Below are 24,979 nucleotides of genomic sequence, written 5' to 3'. Positions count from 1 at the left end.
TCATATGCCTTTAGTGAGCTAAAATGGCAGTTTTGACTTGTCGCACTGTATATAAATATGAACAAACACTATATTCAAGGAATTAAAAAATAAAAATACAGTTGCACAGAATGCTGTGAGATACAGACAGATCAAGATGTATATGGTGTTTATATAATACTCTATATGTTCCAAGTTTGCCATTATGGAGCCACTGAGCGCAGGGCCTGCATCATTAAGGATTTCCACCAATTTTATGAAGTGGACTTGTCTGGAAGAATGCGTGTTCTAGCACAGACATCTCCACTGAAGTTGTACATTTTGTCAACTGGGTGGGTCTTCCAACTTACCTGGCTGATCCCTCCTGAATATCTAATTTGTCAAGACTCTCCCAAAGGTCTCAATATCTTACAATATCATGACAGGAGTTCAGCCTGGTCAAATACAAGACCAGAACATCTTCCCAGTCGTAGGAGAGATCATTCAACAGAATAATATTCCTTTAGTTTTATCATAGTTCAGAGTGACAAAAATAAGCTAACAGTCTCATCCCACGAGCCCACGAGCCCACGAGCCCTGAGCAGGACAAGATGTGCTGCCAGGCGGAACCGTTGCCATGGATACTGACACACAGAAAGCGAGATGGCAGGTGCAGCCTAGAGCATCAGGAACAGCAAGCAGTGAAAGTTATTTATATGATTTGGGGTAAAGGGCTTGGACAATGTCGACATGCCTATCAGTTCTTCGTCTAACACAGGTGATGACATCAGGGCAATCCCTTTCTGCTCTCAGTGCTATGTTGCTCTTTCACTAATGCTGTTTACATTGACATGTGGCCATTGAGTTGAATTACCTCTGATATAGTGCTGTGATAAAAATGTACCTCCCTGACCAAGGACCATGCCTGGTTAATTTAGTTCCAGATAGATTCTTAGTGGTTCCAAACTTCTTCCATTTTACAATGCTGTGGGTTCTTTAGAATTAGTTTTATATCCTTCCCCAGATCTACCACTGAAATCAATTCTCTGTCTGAGATTTATGGAGAGTTCCTTGGGCTTTTTCTCTGACATGCATTGTGAAGAATGGGACTTTTTTTTAAACAGGTGCATTTTTAAATAATTTAACACAGATAGACTATATTTTGGCCATCACCCCTTTGCCCTGTTGTTATTGCTGTTTTGCATATCTGGTGCCTAATGTTGAAATGGAAAAGATCTCAAAATGTTGAAATGTTTAACATCTCCAAATGTTGAAAGGCTTGCTATAACAGCTCCAGATGTTGAGATAGTTAACATCTCCAGATGCTGAGATGGTTAACATGTCCAAGTATTGCAATGATAAACATCCTGATGTTAGTGATGTCAAATGGTTAACATCCTGATGCTAGTGATGTTGAAATGATAAACATCCTGATGCTTGTGATGTTGAAATGATAAACATCCTGATGCTAGTGATGTTGAAATGGTTAACATCCTGATGCTAGTGATGTCAAATTGTTAATGGTTAAATGAACTTGGTTGCAAATAGAAACAAGAGTTACCCAGAGTTAAAAGATTAGAAGTTGGACTTTACTTGACTTGTGAAAAACACGATTACAGCAGGACTATAATAGCTTTCATACACCAATTAGGCAGATGCATTAGCAAGTGCAGCTAAATGCTTGTGATCCCGGCTTCTTACAATGACCTGGATATTGAGACACAGTTGACCTGACAGTTCTTAAGACCACTGCATTCTCTGTACACTACTTTAGGCACACCATATTCCCTATCTATTATATTACTTTAGACCACCCTATACTCAATATATTCCCTATGCTGTACACTACTGTAGAGACCAATCTATCAAACTATCTATTTCCTATATAGTGCATTCATTTGCCCCTATATAATTTGATGAATAAATTGCAATTTCAACGGCAGACTGTTGTTTCCTGTGTTGAGGTAAGCCGATGTCAAACACAGCACCACGTGTTGGGTCCTGAATTGATCTGCAGAGGCCTCTACTCTTCCAATCACCTCAATGCCAACCAGCTCTAATGGATTCATTGATCCCTGGGGTCCTTAGAGTGTCAGCATGCTTTTAGTCACCAAGACGATGGAGCAGAAGGCTGAGGATTCTGAACACATTTATTGATGTTTTCAATAAAGATTTGGAGGCTAAATATAGTTCACCTGTTGTCAACAGTCCAAGCCTGCCCCATCTGGTCTGCTTCCTAATTGGCCAGGCAACCGGCACTACCGTTAACCACAACCAGTCATGTGACCATCTCCGTTGTTTCTCTTCCACCCTCTGCTCCTCTGGTCAAACCTAGTGTATTGAATAGGTAATAAGGTGGTCTAAAATAGTGTACTAGATAGGGAATAGGGTGGTATAAAGAAGTGTATTGAATAGGTAATAAGGTGGTCTAAAGTAGCGTACTAGATAGGGAATAGGGTGGTATAAAGTAGTGTACTGTTTAGGGAATATGGTGGTCTATAGGGAAGGAATAGTGTTACTACAGGGATTGCCATGTTATCAGCTTGGGTGATGCGTGGGTTTTTATTTTAGCTGTGTGAGCCTGCAAAGTGCTGCAGTCTGTAATGTCAGTGACTCAAGACCACCCAGAAATATGGAACTATTATTAACAGATCCTACACACGTCACAGAGTCAACACTGAATCAGACCTTGACTTTTCCGAGTGAGTCCTGTGTAGACATCACAAAGAGCTACGCTGTGTATATATGAACATACAGACATACACAGATACACAACCATGTTAATACAGTGTTTGCCGGAATTATTGGCACCATTGGGGAATATGAGTAGAAAAAAAGAGAGAAGGCATTTATCATTCATAGTCTCAGTTTTACACTCAATATGAGAGAAATCTAACTTTTAAATGAGGTGAAGTTGTTTGTTGACAAAGTCCTTCTTACCCAATAAGGGCATATCATTCCTACATGTCACAATTATTGGCACAATTAGAAATTATATTGTTGTAGGCCTTCATAGATTTGTCAATAGTTGAAATAAAAGAAGGAGCCCTAAACCTGAGTGTAGCCATTGCTGAGGGAAAACATCAGCCAGACGCAGATGTTGGAAAATAATTGGATATATTTATTCGAGCTATAGCACAAGAGTGCCTTCAGGACACAGCTGGAATTATACTCAATCCTCTTGCGATACTTAAACCACCATGATAGGAGGGGTGGATGCCTTGGGAGGATAGCAGAGGACCACATCGGTGTAGTTATTCAAAGAAAAGGTGAATCTCTGTCCAGAAGACCTAGCTCCTCCCCTTTTCTCCAGTTTCACAGCCTTTTTTTTTAACATGAGTGGTAGAACCATCTTTATCTGGTCTACTGGGATTGAAAAGAGGCAACATCATGTAGATAGAGTTATAGCATAACTATATCTTAGTTTAAATCAACTAAAGCTGTGATAAACCTGTCTGGAAGAGTGCCCAGATATATTTTGCCCCAAATGTTCGCCGTTGGAGAATTGCATAAGTCGGTTGAATCACGGCATCACTGAACCCATGCCAACATGTAATCATTAAGACATAAAAGACATTAAGACATAAAAGACATTAAGACATAAAAGTTAGTCCTTGGAGTTTTTCTAAAGGTTATTGAATATAGGATTGGAACTGGGTTCTATGGTCAGTCTATGGTCAAACTGTGTATCCCCACATTGAAGTATGGTGGTGGATTTGAGATCATAAAATGAAAAATATGCTTATTCTTTGTAGGGGTCTCCCATTAGTTGTTTGAAATATCTAATCTTCTTCTCACTTAAAAATGTGTAAGTTTCATTCTTTGAATAATGCACATAAAAACTAAAATTTCTGTCAGGTTCAGGAAGGGCGATTGTATATTTCAAACCCTGGATGGGATTGAACCAAAGCACCAACAATGTACCAATAAATGTGTGTTTATAAAACTATGAGAGCACAATGGGATCTATAGGAGTACATCTATTACACTATGCCAAACCAGTTTAACGACTGTAACAGAACCTTTAGTAAGGTCCTGTTACAGTACAACTGGTTTGGTGTAGTCCTGTTATGGTCTAGATGCTGGTTTAGTGTGGTCTTGTTATTGTCCATTTAGAGTGATTTGGTATTGTCATTTTATGGTCAAGATACTGGTTTAGTGTGGTCTTGTTATGGTCCATTTAGAGTGATTTGGTATTTTCCTGTTATGGTCTAGATACTGGTTTAGTGTGGCCTTGTTATGGTCAGTTTAGAGTGCGATGGTCTGGTCTTTTTATGGTCCAGATAGAGTGGTTAAGCCTGGTCTTGTTAATGTCCCGTTTGATTAGTTTGGTGTACTTTCTCTATTTGAGTTTGGTTTCAGTTATATAAGGACATTGTCCTTGGTCACATTATTGAGAACGCATTCTTAATATTACAAAGAATGGTTCATGGCTTGAGTGGCAGGAGTCTTTGCTATTCTTAGACTCCTGCCCTACTTCTAAAAGTGAATCCCTTTAAAATGAGCTGTAAGCCTGGAATAATTACTTCAGTTTAATTTAAAGTGAAAGATTTTTCTCAGGATCAAAGTACTTCTTTCAAAATATCCAAAATGTGCAGTTGAATAAATGTGGAGTATGTATAGAAAAGGCAGGATTCTCATTCTAATTGTCAGGTGCCACTAATGTGTAGTTATGGGAAATGACAGGCAGCTAGGTGGAAGTAATAGCATAGCCTTAATAGCATAGCCATAACAGCATAGCCATAATAGCATAGTCAGAGTAGTTAGTACAGCTTTACCTATTGCCACTGTGACTCGTTCCAGGCTGAGAAAAGGTAAACAAGGTAGTGCTAACAAAAACAACCTAATTAAGATAAAGCCTTCCTCCAGCTCGGTCAAAAATAAAAATAGAAATGACTGTATCACCTCGCATTTTAAAATGGGACTCCTAAATGTTAGATCCCTTGCTCCAAAGGCAGATTCACAGATTTCAAAGCAGATGTAATTGGTGTACAGATAAGCATTGTTTGGTTGCAATTTCCACCATTTTAAAATGCACCACAGTGTCCAATTAGGCACTTAGTCTGATGGGAGAAAGTCAAGGCTTCATTCAAAATCTGCAATCTACTATTTACCCAGAGGCTGTATTTCTAGTGGTCAAATCTACAACCAGACTGGTGTTTGGTACTGTATAAAATCTGCAACTACAACCAGACTGGTGTTTGGTACTGTATAGAATCTACAACTACAACCAGACTGGTGTTTGGTACTGTATAGAATCTACAACTACGACCAGACTGGTGTTTGGTACTGTATAAAATCTACAACTACGACCAGACTGGTGTTTGGTACTGTATAGAATCTACAACTACAACCAGACTGGTGTTTGGTACTGTATAGAATCTACAACTACGACCAGACTGGTGTTTGGTACTGTATAAAATCTACAACTACGACCAGACTGGTGTTTGGTACTGTATAAAATCTACAACTATGACCAGACTGGTGTTTGGTACTGTATAAAATCTACAACTACGACCAGACTGGTGTTTGGTACTGTATAGAATCTACAACTACAAACAGACTGGTGTTTGGTACTGTATAGAATCTACAACTACGACCAGACTGGTGTTTGGTACTGTATAAAATCTACAACTACGACCAGACTGGTGTTTGGTACTGTATAAAATCTACAACTACGACCAGACTGGTGTTTGGTACTGTATAAAATCTACAACTACGACCAGACTGGTGTTTGGTACTGTATAAAATCTACAACTACGACCAGACTGGTGTTTGGTACTGTATAAAATCTACAACTACAACCAGACTGGTGTTTGGTACTATATAGAATCTACAACTATAACCAGACTGGTGTTTGGTACTGTATAGAATCTACAACTACAACCAGACTGGTGTTTGGTACTGTATAGAATCTACAACTACAACCAGACTGGTGTTTGGTATTGTATAAATGATCATTTCCAATGGAATGCTATTTTCTCTTTTCAGCTTTGTGTTGCAGCGGTTTAGATAAAAGGTACTCCACCGCCTCCTAGTGGTCACAGTAATAAAGTGTTGGACGTTAAATAAACCAGACCCTAAAAAAGACTGATGGCTTTTTAGGAAAACAGAAACACATGCCAAAAAAAAGAGAAAACCTGAGACAATTCCACAACAACATTTTCTTTTGAAGTTCTATATTTTGTGAGTTGTTAGTGAGGGGAACCCTACACACAGTACAATTAATAAACATCCCACATACTAATGTTCTCACGTATTGACATATGAAGTAGCAATACATGTTTGGAAAAAGTATACTGATATATAAATGTTTAATACCGTAAAGTGACAGGTAGACTAGTGGTTTAGGCATCTGACCAGTCACCGACTGGTTGCAGGACTGTGTCTACCAGTTGAAAAATTAGTATTTCTGTCCATGTATTTCTGACCCTGACCAAAACAGTTAACCATCTGTTTCCCTGGTTGTTTTTGTAAATGAGAATTTGTTGTTTGTAAAAGTATTCCCTAACTGTATGGCCATGCAATTCTTTCAACAGAAAATATCTCCATGAAGTTAAATGTGATATTATGGTCAATCACTAAATGTACTTGAAATACCAACCTGCCGTTATTAATTTGTTGTTAAACCAAAACAGTGACAAACCAACCAGTGTTTGTCATTCTATTGTGGTCTTGTTCTGGTTATGACCTGTCTCTCAGACTGTGGTCTTGTTCTGGTTATGACCTGTCTCTCAGACTGTGGTCTTGTCTTGGTTATGACCTGTCTCTTAGACTCTGGTCTTGTCCTGATTATGTCCTGTTTCTCAGACTGTGGTCTTGTCCTGGTTATGTCCTGTCTCAGACTGTGGTCTTGTCCTGGTTATGTCCTGTCTCAGACTGTGGTCTTGTCCTGGTTATGTCCTGTCTCAGACTGTGGTCTTGTCCTGATTATGTCCTGTCTCAGACTGTGGTCTTGTCCTGGTTATGTCCTGTCTCAGACTGTGGTCTTGTCCTGATTATGTCCTGTCTCAGACTGTGGTCTTGTCCTGGTTATGTCCTGTCTCAGACTGTGGTATGTGTGTTAGAATGTTTATAAATGTGTTGGTGATAGTAAGGATACATTTTATTCCGTTCTTAGAAGATGAGTGCATTTGGGTTGTATGCTCCAGCACATCATAATGAACTGAAAAAACTGTCCAACTATGAACAAGTCAACACACCAGTGTTGGCGTTTTAAATGTGGTATAACTTAGACTTCTTCCAATCACCAGCAGGTGGAGGTGTAAACTTTGAAATGGGACTAGTTAGGATTATTCTCTGTAAAGCAATATAATTGAACTGATCAGACAAACTGAACAGTCGAAACCATAACTAGGTAGATTCTGTGTCTGTGTTTAGGACCTTCCCTTTTTCAGGCTACAAATGTACTGTACTAAAATAGACATACACACACAGACAGAGTTTAGAGCAGCTGGAATGAGGACCACATCAAGGTTTTATATTATGTGGAGTAGACGAATGGTCTGAGGCTGGAAGATGATGGGTTGTTTTCCTATTTTCCCTAAATTTGATACTCCCTTACTTAACAACTACGTAGCCAACAACCAGACATAACCAGGCACAACCAGGCACAACAAGACATAACCAGTCACAACCAGGCACAACCAGACATAACCAGGCACAACAAGGCACAACCAGACACAACCAGACACAACCAGACACAACCAGACATAACCAGACATAACCAGACATAACCAGGCACAACTAGGCACAGCCAGGCACAACCAGACATTGCCAAACATAACCAGACACAACCAGACATAACCAGGCACAAACCTAACCAGACATTACCACCTAAGGGACCCCACAGACCTTGCCAGGCCCAATATCCACTAAAACAATGCAATGCATTTTGTCTTCTGCCATCTTATTTTGTCTATTCTCTGTGGGGTTTTTTGTTGTTGTTTTTAATCATTGTACCTAAACTGTATGTGTAAACATGTTTACGCAGGGCCCAGTTGTAAAAGAGACCTTGGTCTCAGTCTGTGTTCCTTGTTGAAATAAAGATAAAATAATAATCATAAATAGTAGTAACCAGACATAACCCTAACCAGAAGAAAATCAAGACTACTTCAAGAAATGTATCCCACCTGACTCAAAACTGGTTTTCTTTTATAAAGTGCTTTTAGTAAAAAATAAATACTAATAATTTGCTTTAAAAAACATTAGTGGCTCTGATTACTGTTTTAAATTTGAAAGTACACAGGATTTTAGCTAAAAAATGAAAAAGTCATGAAGTAATGAAGTATTATTTTGCTAACATGTAACAAATTTTGCAATGCATATGATGCATTAAATGTCATATTTCACTAAAAGAAAAGTAGTGTAGAAAATCAGATATACCCATTAAAGCAACATGGGACTCACAATGAATTGCAACAGCTCTCTGGTGTAATTACTTCCTGTCACTGATTTAAAATTTTCCAGTGCAATTCCATAATAATGTGCACACATTATTTACTTTTCACAAAGTTACAGTGCCCTCTAAGAGATAAAACAGAATACAGCTGTGTGATTTTACCACCTGGCTACACCTACCACTTGCAATTTCAACAGATAATCAACAGTTCTAATCATCCAACAGACCCACAAAATATCAACAGTTCTAATCATCCAACAGACCCACAAAATAACAACAGTTCTAATCATCCAACAGACCCAGAAAATATCAACAGTTCTAATCATCCAACAGACCCACAAAATATCAACAGTTCTAATCATCCAACAGACCCAGAAAATATCAACAGTTCTAATCATCCAACAGACCCACAATATATCAACAGTACTAACCATCCAACAGACCCAGAAAATATCAACAGTTCTAATCTTCCAACAGACCCAGAAAATATCAACAGTTCTAACCATCCAACAGACCCAGAAAATATCAACAGTTCTAACCATCCAACAGACCCAGAAAATATCAACAATTCTAACCATCCAACAGACCCAGAAAATATCAACAGTTCTAACCATCCAACAGACCCAGAAAATATCAACAGTTCTAACCATCCAACAGACCCAGAAAATATCAACAGTTCTAACCATCCAACAGACCAACGGACTAACAACATAAGGATATCATGCAAGGCTGTGAAGAACATTACAGGTCTGAGCTGCATGAGGTTGGCCTGTTGTTCAATGAAGATAGCGTTGTTTCTTCTGCTGAGGTAGCACCAAGGTTTGTTCATGGAGAAAGGGCACAGTAAATTCAGGCTGTCAAAGACATCTTAGTGGCTCTGAGGAAAATCAATCGAGGTAGAGTGGTGGTGACTCCTTTGGCTGTGTGCCCTCTGAGAGGATTCATTTTTAAATCAAATATGTATATTACCGGCAAAAAAATAATTTGATAACCCTAACCCTTTTTACCGTAAGAGAAAGTGTCTCCTGACCAAAGGGCCAAAGATGAAACTTTTTTTACCTCACATATTCATACCAAATGTGAAAGGTTAATAACATGAATATCTACAATTACTTCAAATTTTTTATGGACTTAGACAAAGTAGGAGAAAGGTGGGTGGTACTGTACCACGACAGGTCACATCCAGTTATCAACATACCACGCCTCAGGTAACAGTAACGCATCAACCAAACCAGCCGACAGGTCTCTGAAGTTTAAGTGATAATGCTGTGTTTATGCTTTTTTTGCATAGTGAACTTTCATACTCCAAAAATAAATCAGTCTATATTCGGCATTCCCACATTGCATTATGGAGAGGCTGAGAATAGAGTAACAATATGAAATTTTTGCCTGTGTGTATCAGCCAATCTGTATCAATGTTCCACATTGACCTTTCTTTTGTAGGAAAGGGATTTGGGTTTAGCATGTATTTGTATATACAACAATGCCGCTATGTGCCTGTTCTATATTTATTTATCTAGGGATTTTAGGAAACACAAAAGACACATTTCTGTCCAAACCACTGGAAGTGGGGATGTCTGATTTGACATTAAACATCCAAACAAGAAAGACCTGTAGTCTCAAAACAGCAGTATACAAAGACATGTTGTGCAGCTTGAGGTCAAACCATTGACAGCCACCCACAGTGTTGAACATAGCCTGAAATGAATTTAAAGGGACAAGCTCCTGTAGATCCAGGATACTTTGAAGCATCTTAGCCAAAGCGGCAGAAAACAGAGAACTGGCCTTTTCCCTCCGCTCTGTACAGCCCTCGGCATGCTGCAGAACAGAGTCCTGGTGTGGGATGTGACATCCCTTTTGGTGTACATTGCTGTATTGGTTAGATAATTAACCAGGCTAAATGTCAGTCAGACAGATATAGTGACGTAAAAATACAATGGCTAATGGTCATTTTCATGCTGAGTTTTGGCTTCGCTAATTAGAATATTGATCGTCAATATATCCAGGTTGATATGCAAACGACAATCAATACCTTCTCCTGCTTTGTAGAAAATTACAATTAACATTTTATGACTTTTCAGTGTTGACACATCGGCCGTGTCAATTCTCCCCTCCAACATGATGACTGGTGTAATGGATGTTCAGAACCAAACCACTCATTCCAATTATACTTATTGTTGAATGATGCAAAAAGGCATAACAATACGTTGTGACATTTCCATGCATTTCATAATCATAAGTTGGCAACCAAGATGAAAATTGTTGAAGAAATTTCAGAGCTATGTATTTCAACTGCAAAATCTTGCAACTCTGTCTCAGACTCTGGCTAATTCGTGAAATGTGTATTAGAGTAGGTAGGTAGAATTATCTACACAATAATTAAAGTCCAAATCAGCCTGTGGGCTAGGAATATAGTTGGTAAATTACTTTTAAAAAATTGCTATAAACTTAGAAGTTATATAATGACTTAGAGTCTATATGTATGGTAGGTTTGCTCACTTCAGCTGATATTTCCTCCACACTGACCACTCAAAACTATTTTATGCAGAAATAGAGAGGACATGGCAACAGTGAAGCAGGTAGGAACCCTAAAAACTCAACTCTGGACCTCGCTGCCAGTTTCACGTAAATGTTTCTTATTTATTGCTGGGACAACAAATGGGTGTAATTAATGATGAGGTAAAACAGGGAACCAACAGGCTCCGGACCTCAAAATGAAATACAGTTGTGCTCAAACATTTGCATACCCTTGGTGAATTGATAATATATGTACCATTTCTAAAGAAAACATGAGTGAGCAGGCAAAACATGTCTTTTCTTTCTTATGGGATTCACATTCAACTGTAGGTCATAACAGAATGGCACAATCATAAAACATAAACATGACAACAAAGAAAAAAATGAACTGACCCTTGTTCAAAAGTCTGCATACCCTTAGTTCTTAATACTGTGTTTTGCCCACTTTAGCATCAATTACAGCATGCAGGCTTTTGTAATAGTTGAGACCCTGTAATCTATGAGGCCCTGAATTCTTGCAGGTGGTATAGCTGCCCATTCATCTTGGCAAAATGCCTCCAGGTCATGCAAAGTCTTTGGTCGTCTTGCATGAACTGCACATTTAAGATCTCCCCAGAGTGGCTCAATGATATTAAGGTCAAGAGACTGTAATGGCCACTCCAGAACCTTCCTCTTTTTCTGCTGCAACCACTGGAGGGTCAACTTGGCCCTGTGCTTAGGGTCATTTCCATCTTTATAAAGTTCCATTACCTTGTTACGCAGATCTTTTGACAGTTCTTTTCTGCTCCCCATGGCTCAGTATCTAGCCTGCTCAATGCATCCATGTGAGAGCTAACAAACTCATTGAGTATTTATACACAGACACTAATTGAAATTTATAAAGACACAGGTTTGTGGGAAATTCACCTTTAATTGCCATTTTCACCTGTGTGTGTCACCTCTTGTGTCTATAACAAGGCCAAACATTCAAGGGTATGTAAACTTTTAAACAGGGCCATTTGGGTGATTTATGTTATCATTATGATTTAAAAAGGAGCCAAACAACAATGTGATAATAATGGCTTCATATGATCACTATCCTTAAATAAAAGACATATTTTCAAAATCAATGCCAACATTTCCCAATATCTGCCAGGGAATGCAAATTTAGGAGCAGAACTGTATAAAAAATCTTAAATGTCATCTTGAACTGCAGCTATTCACATGTTGTTTGCTATTTAAGTATGTCTGGTGTTAAGTCCTCTTAGGAAATGGAGATCCTTTTACCGCAGAATATCTGGTTGAATCCAAAGAGAGGTAAATAAAGATGAAGGACACTGATAACAAAGTGTGTTGCGACTCACTGCCGCCATGAGAATATTTATAATGCTGAACTGGTCACTGGTCAAAACTGTTGAATCCAGCTCTACGTTGCAGTAAGAAAACACTGTACGCTATGAAATGTGAAGTTCGTGCCTCCATCACTTTAATTACCTCATAGTCCTCTTTCAATTGCTGATTGTATTCTGTCCAAGTTAATGTGAAGTGCTTAACTCACTATGCTAGTTTTTGTTCAAACACTTCCACCATTCTCCATCTAAATTAAATATGTAAACATGTTTAAGAGGCTTCATTTGCATGGGAAACATTTGTTCACATTGCCAGAACAAGTGGAAATAAATTACAAATGTGAAAACTAAAATGAAAGAAACACATTTTAAGTAGATATGTAAGGATGAAATCATTGCATTTTATATTGTTAACTACATAAAAGTGTGTGAACATTTGCAAATAGTTATAATGACAGGGTTAATTAGATAAAGGCATTAATATTAGTTATGTTTGCAATGTTCTTTAGGCTCCACTGGTTGTCATTTCCTCATGACAACGGGTCACATCTTGCTGCTGGGATGCACATTGTGGAATTTCGCCCAGCAAATACAGGAGCCTCTCGATGTTTGATTTGATTTAAAATTGTTTGTGGGTGTGTATGATCTTACAGAAATATTTGGCTGTGATATGGTCGTACATTTTATATTTCCATCTTTCCATCCTCTCACCAACCTCTTTCTCTTTCTTCTCTTTCTCTTCTCACAGGCCCATTGGCATCCACAAAAGATGTGCTAGGCTGTAAATAACAAAGGCCACTATCTCTCTGTCTTTCATTCTGTCTGTTTCTCTGTCTCTCTCTATCTTTGACTGGGTAAGAAATGTGGGGTCTTTCTGCTGAGTCCACAACTTGGACTGATAGATGCAGCCTGACCCTACATCTCTACTCCTCCAGTAAGACTGCTATCCTCCTGTCTCCTGCTCTCTACTCCTCCCTGGGGCTGGTGGAGCATACTTCCTCCTCTTTCCCGCCTGTCTAGGGCCAGGAGGCAGTGGACTAGCTAATTCAAACAACACAGAGGGTACGTCCTAAATTAATCTCTATTCATAGTCCCCATAGCTCTGGCTTAAAGTACTGCACTCTACTGGGAATAGCTATGGCTAAATGTAGTGTACTTTGTAAGGAATATGTTGCTCTGTGACGAGCGAACACTTAGAGAAACAGTAGAGAAATCGGCCATAGTTCTTATCCGTTGGTTGCATTGCAGAAGTATTGTTCTGACAGAACTTTCACTACATTGCAGTGTTGACAGAACTTTCACTACATTGCAGTGTTGACAGAACTTTCACATCATTGCAGTGTTGACAGAACTTTCACTACACTGCAGTGTTGACAGAACTTTCACTACATTGCAGTGTTGACAGAACTTTCACATCATTGCAGTGTTGACAGAACTTTCACTACACTGCAGTGTTGACAGAACTTTCACTACATTGCAGTGTTGACAGAACTTTCACTACATTGCAGTGTTGACAGAACTTTCACTACACTCCCAGACTCTCATCAGTTCTGCCTAATAAGTCATTAGAAGTTCCAAATAGAACTCTATTCTCTGCCTAGTGCATTATCACTATCCAAAGTAATATTTCAAATAGAGAATGTAGGACCATTTCCTATCATAGGCTGATTCAGTAATGTACAGGCAGGTACTTTATGTTTGTGTTCAGTAATGTAGAGCTGTGTATTTTATTTTACATTCAGTCATTTTGAGCTGGGTACTCGATGTTTTGTTTAGTAATTTAGACATAACAGCCAACGTCCAATGCCGTGCCGATTGTTATATTTCTATTGTAAGTGTTTTGTTCTATGTTCAATGGTGTTTCATTCCTTTAGTTCTTTGACTTCACGTGTCTTGTTGTCCCCTCATCACCTCCCTATTTAATCTCCCTAGTTCCCTGTCTGTTTGTTGGTTGTTGTTGCATGTTCTGTTTAGTCTCCTGGAGAGGCCTTGTCATGTTATAGAAACTCTTTAAATTAAAATCTGTTGTTATTGTTGCTCTGCGATTGTGTCCTGCCTTTTTTCTCTTCACCATGGAGTGTAGAGCTTGGTACTGTATAGGGCATTTCATTCTGACAACATGTATGTCTTTGTTAAGTCCTTAGGACCTAATAGAGGTGAATGCAACAACCATGTCTCTGTCTGTAACAAATACAGACATGGGTGAAAATGTCACCGTTAATCTGAAGGCAAGGCACTCTGGGATATTTTCACATATGTAGAGTGTTAATTTAACACAGGAGCATTTTCTGTGTTGAATTCTATCATTGTGTTTCCCAGTGTGAACAGTATTTATTCCACACTCAGACTTTAAACCACCGCCCCCCCAGTTTAATCACCAACTTGGCCCAGTCCTGATATGTCCAAGTAACCAGTAACAAAAACCGAGGCAACAGACCTCATGCTGCTTTTTCTCTCACCACTCCCACTCACTTCTGGCAGACACTCGGGTTTACATGCGGCCTGGGCAGGGAAGATAAGTTCTGTTGTATTTTGATCACGTTTTGAGGTTGGAAAATAACTCTTTTCTATCTTCCATGAGGGTCACACGGGGCTGTGAGTTTCTCAAAAGCATCCCGATCCCAATGTTGGAATCTGTAAGTAATAAATGTCTTCAAATTGAGAATTGGTGTTTTCATTTCAATGGATACATGATGTTTGCTGGTCAGACTAAGCGCATGCCATTAAAGAAAACATGCTTCTAGGTTCTTGTCAAATCACTGGTTAAAGTTATACTTTTGATAATACTTTTTTTTACTGACTTTATAATAACATAAACACAATGTAATTATGGTGTAGATTAATAATTATTAAATTATGCACAAAACATCCTTACATCATATGTTCTGATTATGTAATACATTATCCTGGATTTCTTAGATTATCAACATTTAACTATAGCCTTATTATTAGTATTATTAGTATTATTATATTATACTTTATGTGTTACTAAGGGTGAAAAGGAGTGCTTTGATGGGGTTTTGGATGTTTGGGGTCAAACAGAGACACCTGTATGTCTGTTCATCTAAGAAGCCCAGTTCACACATGCTTCTAAAATACATTCTTTCCCCAGACATTGTGTCTAGACACTTTAGATAGTTGAGTGCAAATACAATACACATTGTGATATGTTTATCAGTGTACAAGATCAGGACAAAGGATGCATGTTAGTCCACTTTTTACTTTGGTTCTGCATTTTCTACCTGACATCTGATTCGTTTGGTTTAGTTTAAACAAGATAGTTTAGTTTACAGACAGAGGCAGGGCCGATAACACAAGATAGTTTAGTTTACAGACAAAGGCGGGACTGGTAACACATGATAGTTTAGTTTACAGACAGAGGCAGGACTGGTAACACATGATAGTTTAGTTTACAGACAGAGGCAGGGCCGATAGCACATGATAGTTTAGTTTACAGACAGAGGCAGGGCCGATAGCACAAGATAGTTTAGTTTACAGACAGAGGCAGGACTGATAACACATGATAGTTTAGTTTACAGACAGAGGCAGGACTGGTAACACATGATAGTTTAGTTTACAGACAAAGGCAGGACTGGTAACACATGATAGTTTAGTTTACAGACAGATGCAGGGCCGATAGCACAAAATAGTTTAGTTTACAGACAGAGGCAGACAAACTCTCTGTCTCTGTAGCATGGCAACAGGAGGAATCAGTACGGTATTGCAGTGCTGCTGCGTATTGGGATATTTGCTGTCTCTCTTTGTCTCTACCCCTCTCTCTGTGCCTGTCTCTCTACCCCTCTCTCTGTGCCTGTCTCTCTACCCCTCTCTCTGTGCCTGTCTCTCTACCCCTCTCTCTGTGCCTGTCTCTCTACCCCTCTCTCTGTGCCTGTCTCTCTACCTGTCTCTATCCCTCTCTCTGTACCTGTCTCTCTGTACAAAGCTCTGTTCTTGTCTCTCTATTCATCTCTCAGTACCTGTCGTTCTATCCATCTCTGTGCCTGTCTCTCTGACTCTCTATCCATCTCATGGTACCTGTCTCTCTATCTCTATCCCTCTCTCTGTACTTGTCTCTCTATTCATCTCTCTGTACCTGTCGATCTATCTATCTCTCTGTACCTGTCTCTCTCTCCCTCTGCCTGTCTCTCTATCTGTCTTTCTGTGCCTGTCTCTCCGTCTCTGTATCCATCTCTCTGTGCCTGTCTATTTCTCTTCACCCCCCCTCCTTGCTCCCCTGGGGTGGTTTGGGGTTTCTTTGGATGTGTGAACAGAGCCCCAATACCAGGTGGCTTTGCAATTTAACAGCTCTATTCTGGATTTCGATGATTGGTGGGTAGTCTTAATACAGAACTGGATGTTTAATGGTGGGAATAGTCCTAATTAATACTGGATGAGATGTGTAATGGTGGGAATAGTCCTAATACTGGACTGGATGTGTAATTTTGGGAATAGTCCTAATACTGGACTCCATGAGTAATGGTGGGAATAGTCCTAATACTGGACTGGATGTGTAATGGTGGGAATAATCCTAATACTGGACTGGATGTGTAATGGTGGGAATAGTCCTAATTAACACTGGACTGGATGTGTAATGGTGGGAATAATCCTAATACTGGACTGGATGTGTAATGGTGGGAATAATCCTAATACTGGATGGATGTGTAATGGTGGGAATAGTCCTAATACTGGACTGGATGTGTAATGGTGGGAATAATCCTAATACTGGACTGGATGTGTAATGGTGGGAATAGTCCTAATTAACACTGGACTGGATGTGTAATGGTGGGAATAATCCTAATACTGGACTGGATGTGTAATGGTGGGAATAATCCTAATACTGGATGGATGTGTAATGGTGGGAATAGTCCTAATACTGGACTGGATGTGTAATGGTGGGAATAGTCCTAATACAAAACTGGTTGTGTAATGGTGGGAATAGTCCTAATTAATACTGGACGTGATGTGTAATGGTGGGAAAAGTCCTAATACTGGACTGGATGTGTAATGATGGGAATAGTCCTAATACTGGACTCAATTTGTAATGGTGGGCATAGTCCTAATACAGAACTGGATGTGTAATGGTGGGAAAAGTCCTAATACTGGACTGGATGTGTAATGGTGGGAATAGTCCTAATACTGGACTGGATGTGTAATTGTGGGAATAATCCTAATACTGGATGGATGTGTAATGATGGGAATAGTCCTAATACTGAACTGGATGTTTAATTGTGGGAATAGTCCTAATACTGGACTTCATGAGTAATGGTGGGAATAGTCCTAATACTGGACTGGATGTGTAATGGTGGGAATAATCCTAATACTGGACTGGATGTGTAATGGTGGGAATAGTCCTAATTAACACTGGACTGGATGTGTAATGGTGGGAATAATCCTAATACTGGACTGGATGTGTAATGGTGGGAATAGTCCTAATACTGGACTGGATGTGTAATGGTGGGAATAGTCCTAATACTGGACTGGATGTGTAATGTGTTTGTACTCTGATTGTACTTTTGCATAATTGTACCTTGAGTCTTAATAGCGGTGTGTCACTCTCACTTAAATGTACATTTATTTTTCAATTTAAAAGGCGTTATTGGCATTTAGCTCATTTGTTGACATTGCAAGGAGAATTCAGGAAGGATAAAATAAATAATAAATAACATAAATAATAAATAACCATTATCGAATAATGTTTTTAAGTGAACATTAAACAGACACAAAGGGAAGAAGGAATTTCAAATGTTATGTTATTAGCTATGTATACCATTGTAAAAATGTGCATCTGAAGCAGGAATGACAAGGGCATTAGAAAGAGAAGTATTGGTTATGTTTACAATGCAGTATGTCCTTCAATCTATGTGAATGTGGTTATGGAATTGGCATGGAATTTAAAAGCTCTTTCTAGATTTTCCTAATTAGTTGGTAAAGGTCAGCTGTGCTTGTGTTTGGTGTTTTGTGTTTTTGTTTTGAATACTTTATTAACTTTTAATAATTTAGCAAACCTATGTACGCCAATAATGTGAATTACTGGTTAGTAATTGGACCTTAGACCTCAATGAGAGAAGGCAATGGGGTCTGATGGGTTTTTAAGACAGATCCTAAAATGGTGAGTTCTGTGTTCTTTTTATTTCTTCCCTTGTCCTGTCTCTTAAATAATGCACTTCCTTGTTAAAGGAGTGGAGTTGATGTTTAGGCTAGATGTAATTATTTGTTTGCTCTAGGGAAACGGTGTCTAAGTAGAATTGATGTTTGTGGTCCTGGCATATCTCTCTCTGTGTTTGAGTGTGAGTCAATGTTTATTGAGTATTTCTGTGCCATGTCTCCGTTTAATGCAGGAATGGATGGGCTACATAACCTTCAAACGTGAGAGAGACAAGCGAAAGGGGCATGAGAGCCCGCGCGAGAGAGACAAGATTGGAGAGAGCAAGAGAGAGCGAGAGTATCACGGTTGTATTTTGGTGCAGGTTACAACAGCTCAATGGAGATTTTTGTGGTTTGTGTTCAGTACCTTGCACTGTGAAAAACATACAGTAGGGTAAGGGCTACTTTCAACCAACATAGTATGAAGCCGTGGATTCCAACTGTTCGCAATTTCAGAAACATGCAGAAAGGCTCTGATCATCGCCGCGGTCAGACAGTATAGTCCTGACCATACAGAACGTCAGAGGAAAAAACAATGTCCTTCATCGCTGCGTCTGGTCGGGGGCGTTCATTTCTGCCGGAGCTGAATCGATGCGCCAGCGATGTTTAGAAGCCGACAGGACCCACCAGACCAATACCGGCTTCAGAATAATTTATTGCCGTTGACCGACTATGTTTTATGCTGTGTGGACATAGCAGTGTTCACCATTGGAGTCGGCTAGTGACAGCTAGCTCTCCTGCGGTATTAGGTTATCTCGCACTGCAAATGGTCATCATTGGATTGGATCTGCCTTGCTTCCAGCCGCCAAACCGTTGCTGAAGGATGCAGGTGAAAAATCAGATCTGTACCGAGAGGAGTACCGAAGACCCCGAACACGACGATAACCAGAAGAAGACTTCATGTTTTTCTAATATCAAAATATTCCTAGTGTCGGAATGTGCGCTGATGCTGGCACAGGGCACGGTTGGCGCGTATCTGGTAAGTTCTCCTAAATTCTCAGAACGCAGTCGAACGTCCTAACCTTTCATTAATGCAGAATAAGGGTTTTTTTTCGCTTCAAATGCGATGTAGCGTTCATATTTTTGTGTGTGCGAAACAGTGATGTTAGGTCAAGTGCGTTACCCACACGCAGACCCCAGACTGAACATTCATGCGCAACATAAGGCTAATCATGGGCTATCACAGAGCTTTTCACTACTGTCACTCAGGACGATTTTCTCAGTATTGATTAATAATAAAGAATACGCATCAGACTACTAAACCAGGTTGCATCAGCAGAGGGATCGGCACAACACGTCACAAAAGTCAAACACTTTGCTCCCGGGTTTCATCGAATCTTGTTTCAGGGAAAAATGCGTATGTTCACGGCTTATTGAAATGCACCAAGTGTAAATTCTACTAGTTAGTTACACATTTTAAACAGGACCTGGTGGGCCTGTGGTTTGAGAGGTACATGGGATATTCGCCAATGCAGCACCAGAAGCATCACTAGGCCTATACATGGCAATGTATGGACAGGCCTCATCAATATTAGCAATCTGCAGATTAACCAAAAGTTGCTTCATCTAATTATGTCGGCCAGGGCTGTGCACAGTATGTAGAGCGTAGCCCTGTTGAGTGAGACCTGGGAAGATCTTTCTCATAATTGCAGTAGACATATTTCCAAAAATGCAGTTGTAGGCAGTTTGATATTACTCTCCGGTTGTGTCTGTAGTGCTGTGTTTGGTGTGAAATCCGTTGGGTCCCCTCATGTCCCCATGGCTCCCCGACCACAACATCTACTAATGTAATGGTACACATTAACTGTCAGTGGACCCTGATGACGGCACGGCTGACCAAACAGTGATAGCCCTGCACAGTTGACACAGCCAATCCAAAGTATTTTTCCACAAAAAGGATTCCCTTGGCCGATCGCACCAGATCGTGACACATCAGATCGTTTTATTTTATGGGGCTGATCAGAATTGGTCAAAAGACCAATTCTGATCCAGTGAAAACTGATCAGAATTGGGCCTCAGGTGTAAACACGTCATCAGTGGCTGCCTGGTAGTAATGATGATACTCTTCTACGCTGTACATAGACATGTCTTCACCACGGCCCTGCCCGCACATCCTTCCATTCACTGGAGATTCCAGGCTTAACTTAATTAGGGAAAAAGGACTGAATTGCAGCAGTGGAGAAGTCAGGGTACTGTTATATGGCTGTGCATAGCTACTGGCCCCATTCTCTCAGCCTTACTGTGACTTACTGTGACTTACTGTGACTTACTGTGACTTACTGGGGCCCCATGTGTTTGTATCAAGCTCCTGCTTCTATTATCTCATTCAACAGCAGTCTAGACAGATGGGCTGGCCCAGCCGGTGCTCAAAATGCCAGCCTATCCCCTTTACCTCAGAAGTACAGTTAACAAGGTGACATTTGGGACACGTACACATTTAACAACGCTGTCGAGCAGAGGGCAGTCTAGCTTAGCTGTTTATTACAGTACATTATAGCAGTTTATTACAGCACAGTATAGCTCTTTATTACAGTGCAGGACATAATAGATGTTTATTACAGTACAGTATATCAGTGTATTACAGTACAGTATAGCTGTTTAATTCAGTACAGTATAACTGTTTATTACAGTACAGTATCACTTTCTTTCTGTACAGTGTAGTTGTTTAATGCTGTAATGTACAGCTGTTTATTACATTACAGTAGACTATAACTGTTTATTACAGTATGGAACATAATATATGCTTATTACAGTACAGCTTTATGCTATTTGCCACCCATAGCATCAGCATAATGCCACAAATACTTTTGCAGCTCCTGGCGTTGGCTCTGATGAAGCATGGGAATTTATATTTTTCTAGCACTCTCTTCCACATCCAGTGGTGCTGGCAGCCTGTCCTTCCCGTCCAGGGTGGCTGGGCTCTGCTAGGTCTCTGGAACAAGAAAGGGAGGAGGGAGGGAACATCTGTAGCCTAGTTGCAATCCTGGGAGGAAGAAGGACGTTCTGGCCTGCCTGGTTGGGTGACCTGAGGACAGACATTTTAAAGGGCCCTTTAAACGGCCCTGCACAACGGATTTCATTAATACAAATCTTACAGCTAATTTAGCAAATTAATTTGATTTACACTCAAATCAAACTCCATCATATGCTAATTGTTGCATTAGCCTAATGTGCATCTCTATAGGTCACAGGAAGTACAGCAGGTGAACACCCCAAGCCCTTTCTTAACCCTCACAGGACACAGATTGGCGGCACGCTGTGTTTCTCTTCCAGGTGAGTGTTCTGACCACGCTGGAGCGGCGCTTCAACCTCCAGTCCGCCGATGTGGGCGTCATCGCCAGCAGCTTCGAGATCGGCAACCTGGCCCTCATCCTGTTTGTCAGCTACTTCGGTGCCAAGGCCCACCGCCCACGTCTGATTGGCTGCGGGGGCATCGTCATGGCGCTGGGTGCCCTGCTCTCCGCCCTGCCAGAGTTCCTGACGCACCAGTACGAGTACGAGGCCGGGGACGGCTGGCACGCGGAGGATGGTCGGGACGTGTGCTCCAACATGACCAGGACCGAAGGCAGAGACTCCGCCTTTCTCTGTGGGAACAAGTCCAACACCAATATGATGTACCTTCTGCTGATAGGAGCCCAGGTACTGCTGGGCATCGGGGCCACGCCTGTACAGCCTCTAGGGGTCTCCTACATAGACGACCACGTTAAGAGGAAAGACTCCTCCCTCTATATAGGTGAGTTAACAACCACATTAACCACACTAACCCCTATTTACCCCAACCCCCATCCACACTAATCCCTAATCACCCAAATGCTAACTACACTAACCCCTAACCACACTAACCCCTATTTACCCCAACCCCCATCCAAACTAATCCATAATCACCCAAATCCTAACTACACTAACCCCTAAACACACTAACCCCTATCTACACCAACCCCCATTCAAACTAATCCCTAATCACCCAAATCCTAACAACACTAACCCCTAACCACAGTAACCCCTATCTACACCAACCCCCATCCAAACTAATCCCTAATCACCCAAATCCTAACTACACTAACCCCAAACCACACTAATCCCTATCTACACCAACCCCCATCCACACTAATCCCTAATCACCCAAATCCTAACTACACTAACCCCAAACCACACTAACCCCTATCTACACCAACCCCCATCCACATTAATCCCTAATCACTCAAATCCTAACCACACTAACCCCTATCTACACCAACCCCCATCCACACTAATCCCTAATCACCCAAATCCTAACTACACTAACCCCTAACCACATGAATCCCTATATATACCAACCCCCATCCACACTAATCCCTAATCACCCAAATCCTAACTACACTAACCCCTAACCACATGAATCCCTATATATACCAACCCCCATCCATACTAATCCCTAATAACCTAAATCCTAACTACACTAACCCCAACCCCATTAACCTTGAACAAACTAACTTTGACCACCCAAACCTCTATCCACATCAACCCTTATCCACACTAATTCCTATTCACACTAACCTCAACCACACAAACCCCTAACCACACTAACCCCTATCTACACCAACCCCCATCCACATTGATCCCTAACCACACTAACCCCTAACCACACTAACCCCCAATCACACTTACCCTGATCACAATAACCACGTTAACCCTTACACTGCATATCAACAAATAACTAAACCTTAAATTGAATCCAAGGTATGCATTCTTTAGAAGGCTGGTATTCAAATCTAGCTGGTTTTCTGTTCTACCTCATCACTAAATGCACACACACAGTGTAGCAGGTCTAAATAGGTTCTTGATTAGAGGGTTGCATTGAAAAAAAGTGTGGAACTGGCGTTGAGGTCCAGATTTGAATACCACTGCCTTACGACATAATGACTAGCAGATCCTGTTTAGGTGCTTAACCTCCCAGTTAGTTTGTTTGGTGGTGAGGGTTTGTCAGGCATGGTGTCTCATGAGGTCATAGTCAATGTCATTTCCCCAGCGAGTGAGAGCAGAGCACTTTGGAACACATCGTGCTTCAACAACTGATGGTTTGGTTTTGGTATCTGTGTAAGCACTTTGTGTGGACTGCTGGTGTAACAAGGGCTGTATAAAATAGCTTTGATTAGTTAACTGATTACAATTCACCTTTGCTACGGTGCTCAATGTCCTGATAGGTGTCACTCTTTCCCTCAGCCCTGGAACTAACCCACCCGTTTGAACTGATTGCATTCCAAAGACCACGGTGGGTTTATAGCTATTAGCGAATGTGTGGCACCAATCGAAGCCCTGGGGACTGCGGCTGCCCATCCCCAGAGGTCTGTCCTCTGATTCGAGTCACTGTGGGAGCTGTGTGTCTACAGAGAGTGATGAGATAGTAAGAGACAGTGGTGAGGTTGTGTGTCATCAGTACCACAGGCAGGTTAACAGGCAGAAAACTATGTAGCTGTTCCAAAAGAGAGACCATTCTGTCCCACTGTACACCCCAGAGGAATCCACTACAACCAACCTTTAGGTATTCTTAAATATACTTTACTAGTGTCAAAAATATCTAACAAACTAGGATTATCTCTGGATGTACTATCAAATTAAAATTACATAAAGCAAAATGAATTCGTCAATTGAACACAAGGTCCGACCAAAATCTTACTTCAACACCTCGCCCCTCTGAATTGGAATGGTCCGGGTGCCTGCCATCCCTTTGAATTGGAATGTTCCAGGGGCCTCCCACCCTTCTGAATTGGAATGGTCCGGGTGCCTCCCACCCCTCTGAATTGGAATGGTCCGGGTGCCTGCCACATTGGGAAATCAGGGTTAATTTAATTCATTACTGGTAGAATTCATTTTTTTAACCAGTCGAGCTCTGGGATAAAATCTCCTGACAATCTAATGGCTAGATTGCCTGGCTACCAGGATCTGCTTTCAAAAGTGGTATTATCCCAACATTTGTGTTTGTTTAAATATTTGCGTATAGTTATCTATATATAAATCCCCCTATATGTTAATAGAGAGACAGAGTGATTGCTTCTTGCCCCATTCACAATGTTATGTAGTCCTAATAGCATAGTCACTACATTAATCTGTGTCACAATGTAATGTAGTCGTAATAGCATAGTCACTACATTCCATCTATGTCACAAGGTAATGTAGTCATAATTGCATAGTCAATACATTTATCTGTGTCACAATGTTATGTAGTCCTAATAGCATAGTCACTACATTCATCTGTGTCACAATGTTATGTAGTCCAAATAGCATAGTCACTACATTCATCTGTCTCACAAAGTTATGTAGTCTTAATGGCATAGTCACTACATTCATCTGTGTTAAAAAGTTATGTAGTCTTAATGGTATAGTCACTACATTCATCTGTGTCACAAGATTATGTAGTCTTAATGGTATGGTCACTACATTCATCTGTGTCACAAGGTTATGTAGTCCTAATGACATAGTCATTCATCTGTTTTGGACTTAACTGACCTGGTAGACCATGTGTTTTGAGCTGTTGAGTCACTACGAACAATATCTTATAGGTTCTTCTGCACTCCAGTTGCCCAACCCTCCCCCCAAAACCCTCCCCACCCAAAACCCTCCCCCTACAACCCTCCCCCCACAATCCCCCACC

At 40.5% G+C, this 24,979-nt stretch overlaps 1 protein-coding gene across 5 annotated transcripts in view; it reads left to right on the top strand.

Annotated features, from left to right (window-relative positions):
* Positions 1-14,694: 14,694 nt before the first annotated feature.
* The window catches only part of si:dkey-88i8.2 (solute carrier organic anion transporter family member 3A1), a 45,395-nt gene continuing 35,110 nt past the window's right edge, over positions 14,695-24,979 (top strand). The window contains exons 1-3 of one of the 5 annotated variants that reach the window (XM_020055412.3): positions 14,767-14,840; positions 18,543-19,327; positions 21,586-22,081. In XM_020055412.3, the coding sequence (XP_019910971.1) occupies positions 19,172-19,327; positions 21,586-22,081 (652 nt within the window). In that variant the 5' untranslated portion in view covers positions 14,767-14,840; positions 18,543-19,171. Of the gene's footprint in view, positions 14,841-18,225; positions 18,314-18,542; positions 19,328-21,585; positions 22,082-24,979 lie in introns of those variants that run through there. The other 4 variants (XM_013138016.4, XM_013138017.4, XM_020055414.3 and 1 more) reach the window with 4 other exon arrangements.

Source organism: Esox lucius, chromosome 17, assembly GCF_011004845.1.
Source record: "Esox lucius isolate fEsoLuc1 chromosome 17, fEsoLuc1.pri, whole genome shotgun sequence".
NCBI classification, from domain to species: Eukaryota; Metazoa; Chordata; class Actinopteri; order Esociformes; family Esocidae; genus Esox; species Esox lucius.
This window is presented reverse-complemented; position numbering and strand designations above follow the sequence as displayed.